Source organism: Remersonia thermophila, chromosome 1 (assembly GCF_042764415.1).
Source record: "Remersonia thermophila strain ATCC 22073 chromosome 1, whole genome shotgun sequence".
Lineage (NCBI taxonomy): Eukaryota > Fungi > Ascomycota > Sordariomycetes > Sordariales > Chaetomiaceae > Remersonia > Remersonia thermophila.
The window spans coordinates 5,008,596-5,023,797 of NC_092217.1; the positions used below are offsets into that span (position 1 = coordinate 5,008,596).

Sequence of the window (15,202 nt, forward strand, 5' to 3'; positions counted from 1 at the left end):
AACCTTTAAATCGACTTTTTAAAGGTTTAAAAAGTTAACTAATTATAAAAACTTTAGATTGCCGGATACAGGTTATCCTAAAGTCTAAAACAGCTTATAATATACTATAAAGGGATTTAACTCTTAACTACCCTGCTAAAAAGGACGCGAGAGCTACAACGGTATTTCTTTCTTTTCTTTAATTTTCAGGATCCTATTATAGTAGTTACTTGCTGATTACAAAAACTGGGGGGTATATAATAGGATCTATAAGGATTTATACCCTGGTCCTGAACCCTAATAGGCATTTTGCTTGCTTAGACCGCTATTCTAAGCATCCATCGTATATATAAGAAGCCTTTAGGAAAGGTATATCAGATAGTTGTTTTCTTCCTTTAAACAGTAGCTTCTAACTACTCCTTTCCGCCGTATATACTCTTATAGGTCCGGGCTATTACAGTACTTCAATTTAATATCCCCCCCCCCCCCTAAAAAAAAAAGAAAGAAAAAAAGAAAGAAAGAAAAAAGGTTGAAACAAAAAGTAAAAGAACAGAAAAAGGTAAGAGATAAGCTCAATTTATATAGAAACTTAAAAGGTCGCCGTTGAAAACACCGTATTGATAGCACTCAGCTCGCGGTCGAGCTCCTTGTTGATCGACTTTATTTGTCGTTGCTTGATGAACCCGATGACGAAGCGTTCCCAAGGAGTAATGAAATCCTTGTCCTTTCTGCAGCCCGACTGCTGGGCCCAACGACTAAGGATAGCGCGCACCTCGTTGCACGTTTTCTTGCAGGAATTGATGGCGATGCGAGAATCGTAAAGAAGGCGCTCGTTAACTAGACCCCACTGTTCGTCGGCAATGGTTTGTAAAGACTCGAGGGCTCGTTCCAGAGAGGCAAGACGATTCCTCAAGGCATGAAGTGTTTTCGGGGCGTCTTTGATGCTGTCGAGGTCATTCAACACAGCACGTATGGAATGCGCGCTTACAGCCGCGATGCTGAGGATGCTAGCGGGGATGCTGATGGGATCGGCCATGGTACGATTGTCGTATCTAAATATCTCTAAGACATGGCGAGGAAGGTTAGTATCCGCGCATCAATCCGTCCATGTTATGGAACGAAACGGCAGTAAGGCTCCGATTGTACGACTGTACAAGGCTGTGAGAGCTCGGCAGCAATTGGATCCGTCTGCACAATATGCATGAAGAATTGGGGTGTTGTTGGGTTGTAAATAGTTTTAGTTGGGGGTTGTTTGGGCGCGTGGCTCGTAGGAATGCCGTCGTCGAATGAAGTAAGCCGAGGAAGGTGCTGATATTTGTGCCCAAACGCAAAGAAACCCAACGATGTGGTAATACCGGCCTCAGCACCACCAGGGACGTTTCACACCCTCGAGAACAGTGGAAAAGACTGATGATGGCCGATGACAATTCCAGGGAGCGGGATGTAAGGATGGCCGTTGCCGTTGGTCATGTCTATGTTAGAAATCATGTCAGCTACGAGAGGACCGTTAGGGAAGGGTATTAGCGCTGGAGGACAGCTCAGTCGTATACCTGGGTACCTTATAGTAGTATCTCGTACATCAAGCAGCCATGTGCGCCGCTGTGGCGCCTACAGGCTCGACTGCCGGAAGCTGCAGGAAAAAGCGACGCATGCGCGCGATCCACATATAAATACACAACATCGCTGACCGACAGGTCCTCGTACCAATCCGTGTTCAGGAGGTGACACAGCCTCACTGCCTGCGGGAAAAAGACATTGGGATTCGTTGTAGAGGGCAGATTGTCAGACATCTCGTACTACCTCACCCCCTTAGGCAGTCCAAGGCCTGTACACGCACCTTTCCGGATTCACTTCACTCGGCATAAGCACCGCAAACCTGGTTGGACCTTTGGTTTGGATATATTGCCACGACGACCGGGTAAGTTCGTTTCCAAGCGGGATTTTGATTCCCCTCTGGGGGCTCCGTGCATTCCCGTGCAACAAGGTGTCGCACGCACCACACCGATTATCTGAGTGACGTTTCATTTTTACATTCGTCAGTGCTCCAGCCTTGTGCAAGTTCGGCGCTATCGTGTGTTACAACACCACCCTCTCAAGATAGTACATGTCACCGCCGGTTGGCCACAGATTGTATTCGTCCACGTTGGCGGCCAATGGCTCCTACAACACCCGTGAAGAAAGTTGTCAACCACCATTGTGTGACTTTACTCCTGGTCTCGCATGTCGCTGACAGGCCCTGCATCGACGTTGGACTCCTCTACCCCCTCCTCTTTCACCTCGCCCAATCCAGGGTCCGCGCGCGAAGCTTTGGAGAAAGGATAGATGCGCGATGGAAAGCCGACATTCGGCAACGTTGGCATAGCGGGCAGACTGACGGCGGGCATCGATAGCTTGGGCATCTCCATAGCAACCGTAGGGATCGATGGCATGTATGACCGCAGCCGGGTGCCTGTCTGCTGGGCAATTCCCACGAGCTGCTCCAAGTACGCTCGTTTTCGTTCCGCCGCCTCGTCCTGGGCAAAGGGTTCGCCTGGTGAAGCCTGGTCCGCAATATCGATATCGGTCTCGTCGGGTAAGGGGACAAGGGATGCTGCGGCGGCAATGTCCAGGGGAGATTCGTCCGGGATTTGGCCACCGTCGGCAACATTGTCGTCCAGCATCATCTCGCCATCATCTTCGTCCCGCGCGCGCGAAGCGAGCCCGGCTTTGGCCTCTCCCTCCAAGATAACCTTCTCTGCCTGCGCAACGCCCCCATCTCCGTCAACCGCGCGGGTAATGGCGTCCATGTCAGCCATCTCCGCGACCATCGCTTCTGTTGACATCTCCTCTTGTCTTGTGCTCTCTTCCTCCGCCACTGTTGACCCCGGCTCGAGCTCTGGCTCCGGCTCATAAACATCCCTTTCGTCATTTGCCCATTCAACAGCCCACCCCGCTGCGTTGTTCACCATCCGATCGTACTCCAAGTTGCGCTCTCGTCGGAACATTCCCACATGTGCGGCAATCTCATCTTCCGCCCCGGCGATGACCTGACGCACAAACAACCTCTCAGCAGAAGCGTTGTTGCCGTCGTTGCCGTTGACCGCGACCCCGTCCAGGGTAACGCTGCTGCTCCTACTACGTTTCGCCGTGCCCCTTCCATCCTCCTCTTGACCCTCCTCCTTTCTCTCCCCGCCTGCCTCAGGAGATTTCGTTGTCGGTGTCCGGGTCGGCACCGCACAAAACGTCCTCTCGGGCACAAACAGCCCGCCCTCCCAAACCCCGTTCTCCCCCAGGCTCGCGTAGACACACCTCACACCGACCCCTCTCACCCTCCCAAGCCTTTCCAGCCGTCCTGCCAGCTGCCCCGGCCGCAACAACGGCCCGACAAACGCAAAGTGGTCCGCCAGCCACGCGAACGAGGCCCCGACGTTCCCGCGGTTGAGGTACGCCAGCCCCTGGCCCAGCGCGTCGATCGAGCGGCGCACGCGACGTGTCACCTCGGCGCGCGCGGCGGCCGCGGATCCGCCGAGGCCGTTCCGTCGCGCGTGGCGCGCGGCAGCGAGGAGGGTCCGGCGGTGCTGGAAGGCGAGGACGCCACCCGCCGCGACGACGCCGGCCGCGCCGGTGCGCAGGGCTACGAGCTGCCAGGCCTTCCAGGCCGGGTTGGAGCGTCCTCCGGCGCCGGCGGGCTTGCTGATGCGTCCGGCGGCGGTGGCGAGGGCGCGGCGGGAGGCGAGGCGGGAGAGGGCGGTCGGGGTGGCGGCGGTAAGGGCCGTCATGAGGTTGAAGACGGAGCTGACCTTTTGGTAGTTGGAGAAGGCGCCGTAGACGAACATGGAGCGAGCGAGGCCGTTGAGGGGGGTATCGAAGGTGAGGATTCCGTGGATGAGTGGGAAGCACGGCGAGGAAGAGGCAGAAGAGGAAGAGGCGCGGCGCTCGTCAAGGATGCGGAGGAGAGTGTCGGTTGCGATGAAGCCACCCATAGAGTGCCCGATGAGGATGACCCCGACATGACGGTCGTTCGGTGGCCATGGCGAAGGGAGGTGTTGTTTGCGGAGCTCCAGAACACGCTCCCTTAGCCTAGGAGAAGGTGTTAGGGCTTCTGCCTTTTGAAGGACGACGGGCGACACATCCTGGTAGCAGGATGGGAGGTTTACCATTCCAGGAAGGCTTCGGTGATCTGGGTGAGCTCGCCCCGCGTCTCATACTTGGGGTACACGATCGATAAGATCTCGGTGTCAGGCAGGTTGTTGGCGACGGCATCCCTCAAGCGCGCTGGAAAGTCGCCAAAGGTAAAGTCACCCCCCTGGTCAGACAAATGATTGGTCAGAAACTTGATCCGAGAGTGACGGGATGATTCCAAAAGCAAGAATCACCTTGAATCCATGAATAAAACAAAGCAATAGGATTCGTTTCATTTCGATGCAAGCCCTCGGGGTATCATTGAAAGATATCCTTGGCCTTGCTGTTGGCGGTGTGGTATGATGCTGAAGACCAATGGTGGGTATTTGGTTTGTCGCAGGGAAAATTGTGGGTTTCCAGGGGAACTTGATGCACTCTTTAACACGGCCGAGTAGCGTTTTGTAGGCGTCATAATACGTCACTAGCAGCGTCAACACCAGCTGGCCCTTATTCGAACAATCCGAAAAAGACATTTTCTTGATTCCAACCTTCTGATTCTGCCGATCACTGCTACATTCATCGTTCTTTGCAATCTTTAAAAAATTCAACCAATGTTTCACACAACCTTATCCTGGTGGAACCAAACACACTTGAGATGAGCTCGGTCTCATTTACGATACTATGTGCGCGTAACCTTTGTCCGCATCATCTTTCTTTGCAGCTGGAAACCCGCGTCGGATCAAGGGCTCCGGAGAATAGGGGTAATAGCCAGGGACATAAACATTCATGGGAATAAGTGGGTCAACGCCCCTGACCAACGAGTAGCTGTAGTACTGTGTAGTAATGCCCGCCACCGCTGGCGCAGCTCCCCATGCCGATGACCCATCGCGGCCTGGCATTTGGTAATAGCCTTACTATCGCATGGAAGCTCTCCGTTACCAACGTATCTAGGGCCGTCATCAGGGGACGGTTCATCCTACCAAAGCTGCCCAGCCGGAGCCATCTTGTTAGTCACGGTTCCCGCAACGATCACGGCGTCGGCCTCCTGCGGGCTAGCGCGGAATACCCAGCCCTGCCGTTCGCAGACGTAGCGAGGCATGAAGCAGTGCATCATCTCCACGTCGCAGCAGGCCAGGCCAAAGGTCAACGGCTACAGGCAGCCACCCCGGACCCAGGCGATCAAGGCGTTGATGCTTGTTCTGCTCCACGGTCAGTGTATCCGGCCTTTGCCAGGCGTCATGGACAGGCCGGTCTGTTGGACGCACAGGGCACATTCGACGAGAACTGATGCGAGAGAAAGGCAACCTGAGGACCGGAAAGCCACCTGTGGCTGCAGGACCTCTCTTTGCGGCTGCAAGGCCTTTCCTTCCGGCTGCAAGATCCTCCTGCCGGCTGCACAGCCTCTGCATATGGCTGCAGGAGCTTCTTTGTGGCTTTGATCTCTTTGATAAGGCTTCCGATAAGGAGCTTTGGCTACACTTGCTGTACATATTCCAGACTGCCCTACGTAAGAGGGCCTTCCTCATCTTGACGATCATCGAATTCAACACCATATTTGGCATTTTCTGGAATACTACTTCCTTAAGGTGCCTCTGGTCCGGTATCCCGCATCACGGCGGGAGTGGTTGACGTCGGGGCTGAAGCGTCGAGGGCGTCCAGGTGTCCTCAGCGGCCAGCAAGCTGCATGGTACGGTCGGAGTGAGACATGGCATCCAATGACTCCACGGACGCTCCGGGGTAGTACAGAAGCAATTATGCCCAAACAATCTGGAAGAATGCCACGGGCCGCATGGGGGGTGTTACCTGGCGCAAGATGCCCTTCTCAAGAAGCAAGACTCCACAAGCGGAACGATGAAGAGCATGAGAAATGTCGCATAGCCCTGACTAGGTAATATACTTCTCGCACAGATTTGAAAAGATATCAGATGGTCGCAAAGGATATCATTGGAGTCCATGTCCTTTCTTCACCGTTTAGCACAGGCAAGGGGCCGTCCAAAGCTCCCGACATCCGGGTGTTCAACACCCTTCTCAGCCATATGCACAGGCCGGGTTGACACTGTTCTTGCAATATCTCTGCCGGCTAACGCACTGTGAGTCCCATCTGTTGTGTGACTTGGCCGCCTCCCGCGTCTTCCCGATCCTAGCCATCAAGCGACGCCGACCCAATACACGGGCCCATGCCGCTGCCCTTCGGACTCAACCCACCTCGGATGGAACCCACCAGCTTATAAGCTGTGTTGCATGCGGGTGAGAGGAAAGATGCCACCACCCGCCTCTTCTCAGGAGTTCAAGTGCTCATTCTGCGACCGGAAATACAGTCTCAATAGTCACTGCGTTGTTATGAAGCTACCCGTAAGTCACGCTCGTCTCGTTGGCCGCTTCTGTGGCTGTTCCATGAGACCGCTCCCACGCCAGGGCGACGTGCTGTGGCTGACCGACATATCCAGATTGCTGAACGCAAAGGTTTACCTGTCCGTACTATAGGAAGGGGTTTGGACGCAGGTTCGCACCCCAAGGGACCCAAAGGTACCAGTTGCAGAGTGCATGAGGGCACCCCTCGAGAAAGCCCCAGCGTTCCCATTCTGCCTCCGTCTGACATCTCCGCAGAGACGTGTGGAGGAAGCATCATCTGAGCTGCCCCGAGAATCGCACCCATGACGTGCCACCTCCCGCACGCCACGGGCAGCCGGCGGGCGCATGCGACGCTTGTTTCCGCAGCAAGCTAGCTTGTGATGGCAACTTGCCCTGCGAGCGACGCGGGTCTCGCCAGCTGGGCTGCATCCCCTGCACCAGCCCAGCACACAAGGGTCAGCAGGGAGCCCTCTATTGCGGCAGTCCAGGCCGAGTCGTCAACCCCGGACTCGACCTCGCCCAATCATGGCTAGGAAACGGAGACCAGCATCCCCGTCTCTTTCCTTTTGAGCCTTACGAACCCCGAGACCGAGTCCATGATGTGTGCGTTCCTCAACGAACCTAGCCGCGATGCCGACATAGATCCGATGCAGGACATTGCTGCCATGGAGCCCGGCGCCAACGCCTCGTATGCCACATGCTCTGCTCGAACCAACGGCTTCGGCGTCCCCTGGTTTCTGACCGACGCCAACTTTCCCGACATCGACCCCTTTGCCGACAAAGCCCTGTGTAGAAGCGGGTTTGCCCGTTATTATGGTGAGTTCCACTGGCTTACTAGTACATTGCTTAACGGGGCGACCGGAGGTAGAGACAAGGACCTGCCGTATTTCAAAAGTATAGGACATGAGACGCCGAAGGAGCTGCATGCTTTGTTCGGGGAGCTTAGAGATACGCTTGTAAAACAAGAAACGACGGAGAAAAGAACCCAACACTCTTGGGTTTACTTTCCCTAAAATAATACCCCACAGTATCCCAGTATCATACCACCCAACACGTTTGAGCCGATCACAATCCAACCACTCCAATCCTCAGGAAGTGCTCATCTGCCTCAATCCTCGCCCTCGCAGGCCCCTTGGTCAGCTCGTCCACATCCCACCAGACCGGCAGAAACCGTCCGTGCAAGAACTGGGCCTCGTCGGTGGATAACCACACCGCCAACTGCCCCGGGAGATCCTCTGAAGGTATCAAATTAGTACATCGCCCCTCGTGCCGCCAAAGGCATATTGGTTGCTGGGGTTGTGATTCAAATTACACTCACCGTGATCCCAGTCCATGGTACTCTCGTCGTAGCCAGCGTTCTTTGCCGCCTCGGAGAGGATACCTCCCGGGTGGAAGCTGACAATCTGCAGCTTCGTTGGGTTTGTATCCTTGGCCGCGAGCTGGAGAGCAAGGGTGCCAGCGTTCTTGGTAAGGCTGTAGGTTGGGTGGGCGGCGGTTTCGATGTTGAAATGATGGATGCCGCTGGTTGAGACATTAACGAGATACTAAGGCATTTTGGTGAGTACATGTGAAGCAAGATATGGAAAGGAGGTGTGCTAGGGAGGTGGGGACATGAAGATACTACACCTCACAATGAGGACTTGCATGACGTGTGTGGTCGAGAGAGCTGATAGGGCGGGCTCACCTTTTTACCCTTCCCCTCCTGCTTTTCAAACCTCTCCGCATAATCCAGCAACCCCCGAACATTTGTTCCAAATGCCTTCCACACGGACTCTACGCCCGCCTCGAGCAACGGCTTCGCCTCACCGATGGCCATGGCATTCAACACCAAGACGTCCACCACAACGCCTTCGTCGCGCAGGCCATCCCATAGCTTGGCGCTCGCCTCACTGTCGGCCAGGTCCGAAACGACTCCTCTCACAGACGTCGACCCATTCGAATGAACCTCGGTCTTTAGACGGGCGACGGCGTCGGCCAGGGCGGAAGGACGGCGGCCTGTGATGATGACGGTCGCGGCGGAGGCGTGGATAAAGGCGCGCGCAATGGCGAAGCCGATGCCAGCGGACCCGCCTACGATGACGACGGTGCGGCCAGCCTGGCTGAGAGATGGTTGATGGGGGGAGATGCGGGGGTAGGGATGCTTGTGGTAAGTGGTGATCTCGGGGATTGTGAGGGTGATGGTGGAGGGGCCCATTGTGATGTGCTCTTGAACAAGGAGGTGATGGAAAACTTGGGCTTCGAGGATTTGTGATTGCTGTTTCCTTTCTATGGGCAGATGGCTGGATACCAAGAAGACTAGTGGAGGTAGGACGACGGTCTCGTTGCGTTCGATGGTATCCTTTTCATAGTCCGCGGCGTCGTTTCTGCTGGGGCTATCACGCTCCGTCGCAATCGCTGCCGCGGATTCTGTAGGTTTGGTCCAATGTGAGGAATGCCCCTGTAAATCTGCAAAAAAAAAAAAAAAAAAAAAAAAAAAATCGTAGTTCCTTCTTGTCGTCTTGTTGTGCATGCGTGGTGATCCTTAAGCGCGAGCATTATCCGTCATGGCCCGCATATAAGTGAAGCCAATCGTGAGACCCATTATGTGGGAGCCTAGAGGCTCTTAGTAAGTGACACACCATCATGTCACACACACGGCCGTCTATGCAGAAAGACGTGACAGCGCAGCCCTGGCTCGGTCCAAGCTCTACTAAGATATCAAGCCCGGAGTTGCCTTCGTTAGTCCGGCTTGAAAGCTCCCGAGCCAGGTTCTCTTCGAAGCTGAGAGATGAGTGGACATGGTGTGGAGCCTGCATCATGATATCGGAGCGCCAGAGCGTGATGACAAGGCCCGGCAGGAGTAAGACAGACACGGCCAAGGCCCTGTCAGCGGGCATCACATCTCCAAGCTTAAAATCTGACGCTCCACTAATGATAATAACCCAACAACTTGACTCCGTACACAAGGTTGCCAAAACCACCCACTCAATCAGGCCGAAAATACAATTGGTATTGAGACGCCAACAGCTTCAACATTCTGGGCGCCCCATGCCAGCCCGCGTCTTTGCAGTGCGCGCCGTTCAAACGATGTAACGGTCAACCAGACATCTTCCAACGAGGGTGCTCCAATAGCCAAACCATCTTCTATTACCAAGATGGGGGCGGATCGGTACCATGGAATGTCTACAGCTGACAAATTCCCACCTAATAGCTCACTAATTAGAGCAACGACCAGACAATGTCCAGAGCTAGAGCTCAGAGTGCTGGGTGCAATACGTTGATCATGTAATTACCTATGAGTTGATGGTGATTGGATGAGGCAAGTCAGGGGACTTATGTTTGCCTCCGCAATGTTGAAAGGTCCAAAAACGTCTGGTACGTTGTCATCAACAGAAAGGGAAATGGAACAAAGGCGTTACATGGCAAAGGAACGATATTGATCATAGAGCGCAGCCTAGGGCGCAAGGCTGCAATGCAATCCCCCCAGTGACACCGTAGAGGCCGGGCCACGACTGGGATTGTGCTACAGCGCGTCTCGAAGCCGTAGGAGGAGACTGATCCTTCGGGCAGCAGACCGCGTAAGAGAATCCATGGGACGACGTTAGATCGGTAGACTCGGAGGTGATAGTTCTACGGACTTGGGAACTTTGATCCGTTGGAACCGGAAATTGGAAAAGCAAAGTGACTCCGAAGAGAACGCCATAAAAGTTTGATGTCCATCTCGCCATGCTCCCGGATCGATTCGCCAGACCAGACTCGACAGTCCCCCGCCACATTGAAGCAACCAGCCCTCCAGCCAAATCAACCACCCAGCTTCCGGCAACATCACGACACAACAGTTGCAGTCCAACGACAATGCATACCCGAACCGTCATCGTCTTCCTCCTCTCCGCGATTTTCCCTATCGCAGCCGCGCTCGCCTTCAACGGTACCGGACAGGTTCGCACGCTATACAACCGTCAGCCACACGATGACCTGGGCTGCTTGACCAAGGATGGCAAATGGACCGTCGACGAGCCCCTCTGCGGCGTGTTCACGGCTCGTCGCACTGGTAATTACAACGACTACACCCTCAGCGCCGAAGGCGCTGGGGCATGCGGCCTTGACCATATTTACTTTGTGTGCGGCGAGGATGTTGCGCCGTATATCTTCAGCGTGAGTAACGGACAGCTTCTGTTGCTTGCGCCCTCCATCTAGCAGACTCTTCACAAGCAGTACGCACCAAGACTGTAGCTGACGCATACCTTGCCCTGCAGACCTGGGGCGACAACTTCCCGGCGGCCGGGTTGACGGTCCTCAGGTACGGCCAATATGGCGTGTTTGCGACCGATGCGCCGGATAGCCCGCCCGCGCCGGGCGCTGAGCCGCTGCGAATTCGCCTTTACAGTGCTAGCGACAAGGGGAAGTGGGCGTGGCTTGGGTGGAATGAGCTTTGAGATGTCATGGGGCGACGGGGAGAATGGATGCGGCATGTAATCACATCCCACCACAAGGTGGAATAAGGAACCAGGGAGGGGTCGGAGATGACGTTGAGCACGATGATTAGGCAGCCTTCGTCGCACATAGACAGAACAAATAGCACGTTGATCCTAACACGCTCTTCAAAGGTCCTTACTTCGCCTCGTGGGAAACCGGATTTCCCGCGTTTCAGCCCTTGAAGGCCTTCTCCAGCTCGGCAATGTTCAACTTGACCTGGCTGCTCATGGCCTGAGACACCCTCGCCGCAGCCTCCTTGTCCTCGCTGGCCAGCATGGTCTTGAGCACCGTCGGCACAATCTGCCACGACACGCCGTACTTGTCCGCAAGCCAGCCACCTTATCCACGTCAGCTACACGACTGCCATCTCGGTCTGCAAGGTACCTCGTCCAATCTAGACACAAGCAGCAACATGGGACTTCATCACTCACAAACTTGCTTGGATTTATCGCCGCCCTCGCTCAGCTTCTCAAAGTAGTAATCCACCTCTTCTTGGTTGGCGCAGTCGATCTGGAACGAGATGGCCTCGTTGAACTTGAACATCGGTCCGCCGTTGAGGCCGAAGAACTGGTTGCCGTCGAGCTCGAATGCAACGACGAGAACGGTCTGGTTCGGATCGATTTGCTCGTCGCATTTGAGGTGGTTCTGGACGTGCACAATCTTGGAGTTGGGGAAGATGGATGTGTAGAACTCGGCTGCCTCTTGGGCCTGGCCATCAAACCAGAGGCAGGTGGTGAGTTTGAGTTTGCTGGAGGAGAGGGACATGACGATGATGATGAGCGCCAGATAGTTGCGGTCTTTGATCCTGGAGCGAACTCTTAATTTCTCGTGATTCAGCTTGGATTGGGTTGGTGAGTGATGATCAAGTGACCTCCTCTGCTTGCTCGGTCGTCGGTCTTTATGCCTGAACCTCAGCTCGGAGATCGGGGATCTTGACCTCCATCTTCCAGCATCACCCCAGGACCGCCTTTTGGGCAACCATGCATCCTTTGAACCTCTGTCTAACCTTCTACGGACAAGCGACAATTGGCATCCAATAAGCGCGTCGTGGCGTTCTGGTCGCGTCGACGACGCCGAACACCAGCTGCACCTCGACCGTCTTGGCAATTTTAAGAACGCGTCGGTAGCGCGAAGTCAGGTGCCAGGAGCACCAATCCGTCCGAAGAGCTATTACTGTGTACACAGTATGGACTTTGTATGGCGTGAACATGGAGGGCTCGTCTCCAGAGGAGGACGGGGGGAGAGGAGGTCAGGGTCAACAAGGGGGTAGAGAACCGCTCAACGCCCAGCTGAGGCGCACTTGTACAACATCCTCCTCCTACTTATCACATCGGGCAGAAAAGAGTTTTCAACTCGCTGGCAGTGCTTGTCACCGCTGCCATCTGCCTTTGATCCGCGTCTCATGGTCGGTTGAACCTCAAAGAGATAAACCACAGCTCCAGGGCCCGTGATCCGTCTGATGTATGCGTCAAGTCTTGGCTTTGGCAACGGTACATTACTAAATATGGGGGAAATGTCATAACGTATCGATGCCACAAGGGAAAGGCAAAAAGCTCTTGGGTCTGTAGGGGCCATGCGATACTCTTCCGATGCGGACACAAGTCCACCGCCGTGTAACCACGAACGTGGAGCAATCCAACGTAGCATCCGTCCTGCTACAGCACCCAGCTGTGATAACATTGGACAGCACCGCCACATTATCACAGGTCCCGCGCTGACCAACAGCCCGCCATGCGGGAGAAACCACGAACGAGAAAGTAGCAAACTAGACAGACGACCTGTGGGTCTAGACTCGGATATTCAACAGCCCTCGTTGAGGCCCGTTACGATATAGTTGAGGCTCGTACTATGCTCGCGGCATACCCGCACTGTTCTCAACAGGTATCAAAGTAACTAAACATGGGGAGCGCGAGCGATCTACACCCTCAACCATGACAAACCATCAGGACACAGTGCAATCCCAAACGGCATCTCGGCCGTTTTTCTATCGCAATGTTTTCTTGAAGCCACGCTCCTGGCGGCCGGGACCTCGACCGGACTGCCCCGCTGAAGACATCCCGATTCTCCCTTGGTGGCTTACAGCCGCCGCACGCGGCATGCTCGGTATGCTGGAGATTGCGAGTCTCGTCTATGTTGTGGTCTACAGAGATGGCATGCAGCGGGACGGGCGGAACCCGCACACCGGCATCCCTATTGCAATCGTGAGCTACTTCCTTTGACCCTGTTGACCACTGTTCTCAGCTAAGATTCCTTTTTGAGTTGTGATCAGTTAGGCGTGGGGCTGGCCTTCGACTTGCTCGTCGTGCTCGTCTCCTTCGTTGGGCTGTACATCAGCGGGATTCTCTGGTCCTGGGTCTTCGACATCGCCATCGCCGTAACCTGCCTAATGAGCACCATGCGCTTGGGACCCGGGGAGTACAGTCCCAGGCCAGACCCGTGGGAGGTTGCCAGATACAATTCAGTCAGCTTGCTCTTGGCTGTTGGGTGAGCTTTTTGTTAGTTCTCCTTGGGCTCAGCAGGGCCAGCAAAACTGACAAGCGCTCCCAGGGTGTTTCACTGTGTGGCTACCTTTGCTGCCTGCGTTGGATGCTGCATGTTGGCGATCCGGGACCGGGCTATAACGCGTGAGAGGCAGCGGAACGTGAGGCGAAGAGCGGCGGAAAACAACGACGCGAGTGCCGCTGGAAATGCCTTCACTCCGGCCTCCAGCGGCTCACCAGCCCTTAGGACTCACGACCAGAGCCATGAACTGACGAGCATGGGCGGGACGCGTACAGAGTAGCGGAGGGAAACACAAATTCACCGGGTACGTGGGAATGCTGCCGGATCTGGACTGGGACAGCGGGAGCTGATCAAGACCTGTGGCCACAGACGTCTAACTGAGAGTTAATTACCTGCTGGTTGGAGCAGTAGGCGTTCATCCATGCGCCATGGTGCTGTTGTGATGGTGGCCTTTCTACCTTTTGTTCTCAGACCTGGTGTGACAGGATCTATGGGGACTTATACCCTGGTCCTGAACCCTAGCAGGCATTCTGCCTGCTCAGACCGCCATTCTGGGCATCCATCGTATATATAAGGAGCCTCCAGGAGAGGCACATTAGATAGTTGTTTTCTTCTTTTAAACAACAGCTTCCAACCACTCCTTTCCGCCGTATACACTCTTACAGGTCCGGGCCATTACAGTTATAAGCCCGGTACCTTCCTGCTACGCAGAAAGAGAACCTCCCCTTCTTGTTATAAGCCTTTAAATCAATCTTCAAAGCGCTTAGCTCGTTTATTTTCTCCTCTCTCTTTTAAAACCCGTCGCTAACTATTAAAATACCTTCCTCGGTAAAATAGACTTAGTCCTTAAGGATTATACTTTCAGCGTCGTATAGCTAGAGACCTTTCGCGACTAAGGACGATAGTTCGATTACGTCCGAAACGAAGCTTATACCTATAGCGTATAGCAGATCTGTAGACTAGAAGTAAACGTTAAAACGGTTTTAAAGATCCTTAATAATAATTAAAAGCCGTTTTATATAAACGTTTATTTAAAGGTCTAACAGTAGTTTAGGATTTAATACTAGCGAAAGCTTCGGGACTAGTAGAACGCTAATCCGGAGGAAAGGAGCCTTGAACCGGAAAAACTAGGAGAACCCTTTAAATCCGATGTAGACTACGTATATAAGCAGAACCTTCTCCGGTACTTCCTAAAGACCCTATAAAACGACTCGAACGACTAAAGGAAGGCTTATAACGTAGTATACTATCTTATCCTTAATACTATTCGGAAGGATCTGTTTAAAAACGCCTTTAACCTCCTTACGTTAATAAAACAGCTACAGATCTGCTATAACGTCCTACGTATTCTAGAAGCCTAAATTATTTTTATTTAAATAATAAGGATAAAGACGTCTCGTAAAGCCTTCCTTAACGTCTTCGATAAAGCTAAAATAGTTATAAACCCTTTTAAATAGATTATAGACTTCTGCTATAAGTATTACGATGTATTTATAAACGGAGTTACTAATATAATTAATCTCCTAGCTATTACAGCCTTCTTAAATATTATTTAGAAGCGTATTACTCTAGGATAGGCCTATACTAAATATATATTCCTAGCCGATAAAGTTATCCAAGGCAATCCTAAGGAAACTATAAAGGTATATATAGACTAGCTATACCGATTTCTCCTTTAGAACGGAGCTAGGGTATATATTTTATTATATATTTATATTACTTTCGAAGGACGTAGACAGTTATTTAACTAATAAGACCTGTTAAAATAAAGGTCTGATAAGAAAAATAGTAGTAACGGTAAAGGTAAGCCTTT

The 15,202-nt window shown here is 53.3% G+C and overlaps 5 protein-coding genes across 5 annotated transcripts; 1 reads left to right on the forward strand and 4 right to left on the reverse strand.

Moving 5' to 3' along the window:
* Positions 1-568: 568 nt before the first annotated feature.
* On the reverse strand, positions 569-1,015 carry VTJ83DRAFT_1368 (uncharacterized protein; the record flags this gene model as incomplete). The annotated part of the gene is made up of 1 exon (XM_071007519.1): positions 569-1,015. The coding sequence occupies one exon, from the start codon at positions 1,013-1,015 to the stop codon at positions 569-571; it is 447 nt and encodes a 148-aa protein (XP_070870721.1).
* Positions 1,016-2,183: 1,168 nt separating this feature from the next.
* Positions 2,184-4,221, reverse strand: VTJ83DRAFT_1369 (uncharacterized protein; the record flags this gene model as incomplete). The annotated part of the gene is made up of 2 exons (XM_071007520.1): positions 2,184-4,036; positions 4,116-4,221. 2 exons carry the CDS (start codon positions 4,219-4,221, stop codon positions 2,184-2,186), a joined length of 1,959 nt encoding a protein of 652 aa, XP_070870722.1.
* Positions 4,222-7,497: 3,276 nt separating this feature from the next.
* VTJ83DRAFT_1370 (uncharacterized protein) lies at positions 7,498-8,626 on the reverse strand (the record flags this gene model as incomplete). Its single annotated transcript, XM_071007522.1, has 3 exons — positions 7,498-7,667; positions 7,751-7,976; positions 8,117-8,626. 3 exons carry the CDS (start codon positions 8,624-8,626, stop codon positions 7,498-7,500), a joined length of 906 nt encoding a protein of 301 aa, XP_070870723.1.
* Positions 8,627-10,266: 1,640 nt separating this feature from the next.
* On the forward strand, positions 10,267-10,847 carry VTJ83DRAFT_1371 (uncharacterized protein; the record flags this gene model as incomplete). The annotated part of the gene is made up of 2 exons (XM_071007523.1): positions 10,267-10,566; positions 10,668-10,847. The coding sequence occupies 2 exons, from the start codon at positions 10,267-10,269 to the stop codon at positions 10,845-10,847; spliced, it is 480 nt and encodes a 159-aa protein (XP_070870724.1).
* Positions 10,848-11,058: 211 nt separating this feature from the next.
* On the reverse strand, positions 11,059-11,652 carry VTJ83DRAFT_1372 (uncharacterized protein; the record flags this gene model as incomplete). Its single annotated transcript, XM_071007524.1, has 2 exons — positions 11,059-11,225; positions 11,319-11,652. 2 exons carry the CDS (start codon positions 11,650-11,652, stop codon positions 11,059-11,061), a joined length of 501 nt encoding a protein of 166 aa, XP_070870725.1.
* Positions 11,653-15,202: the final 3,550 nt, after the last annotated feature.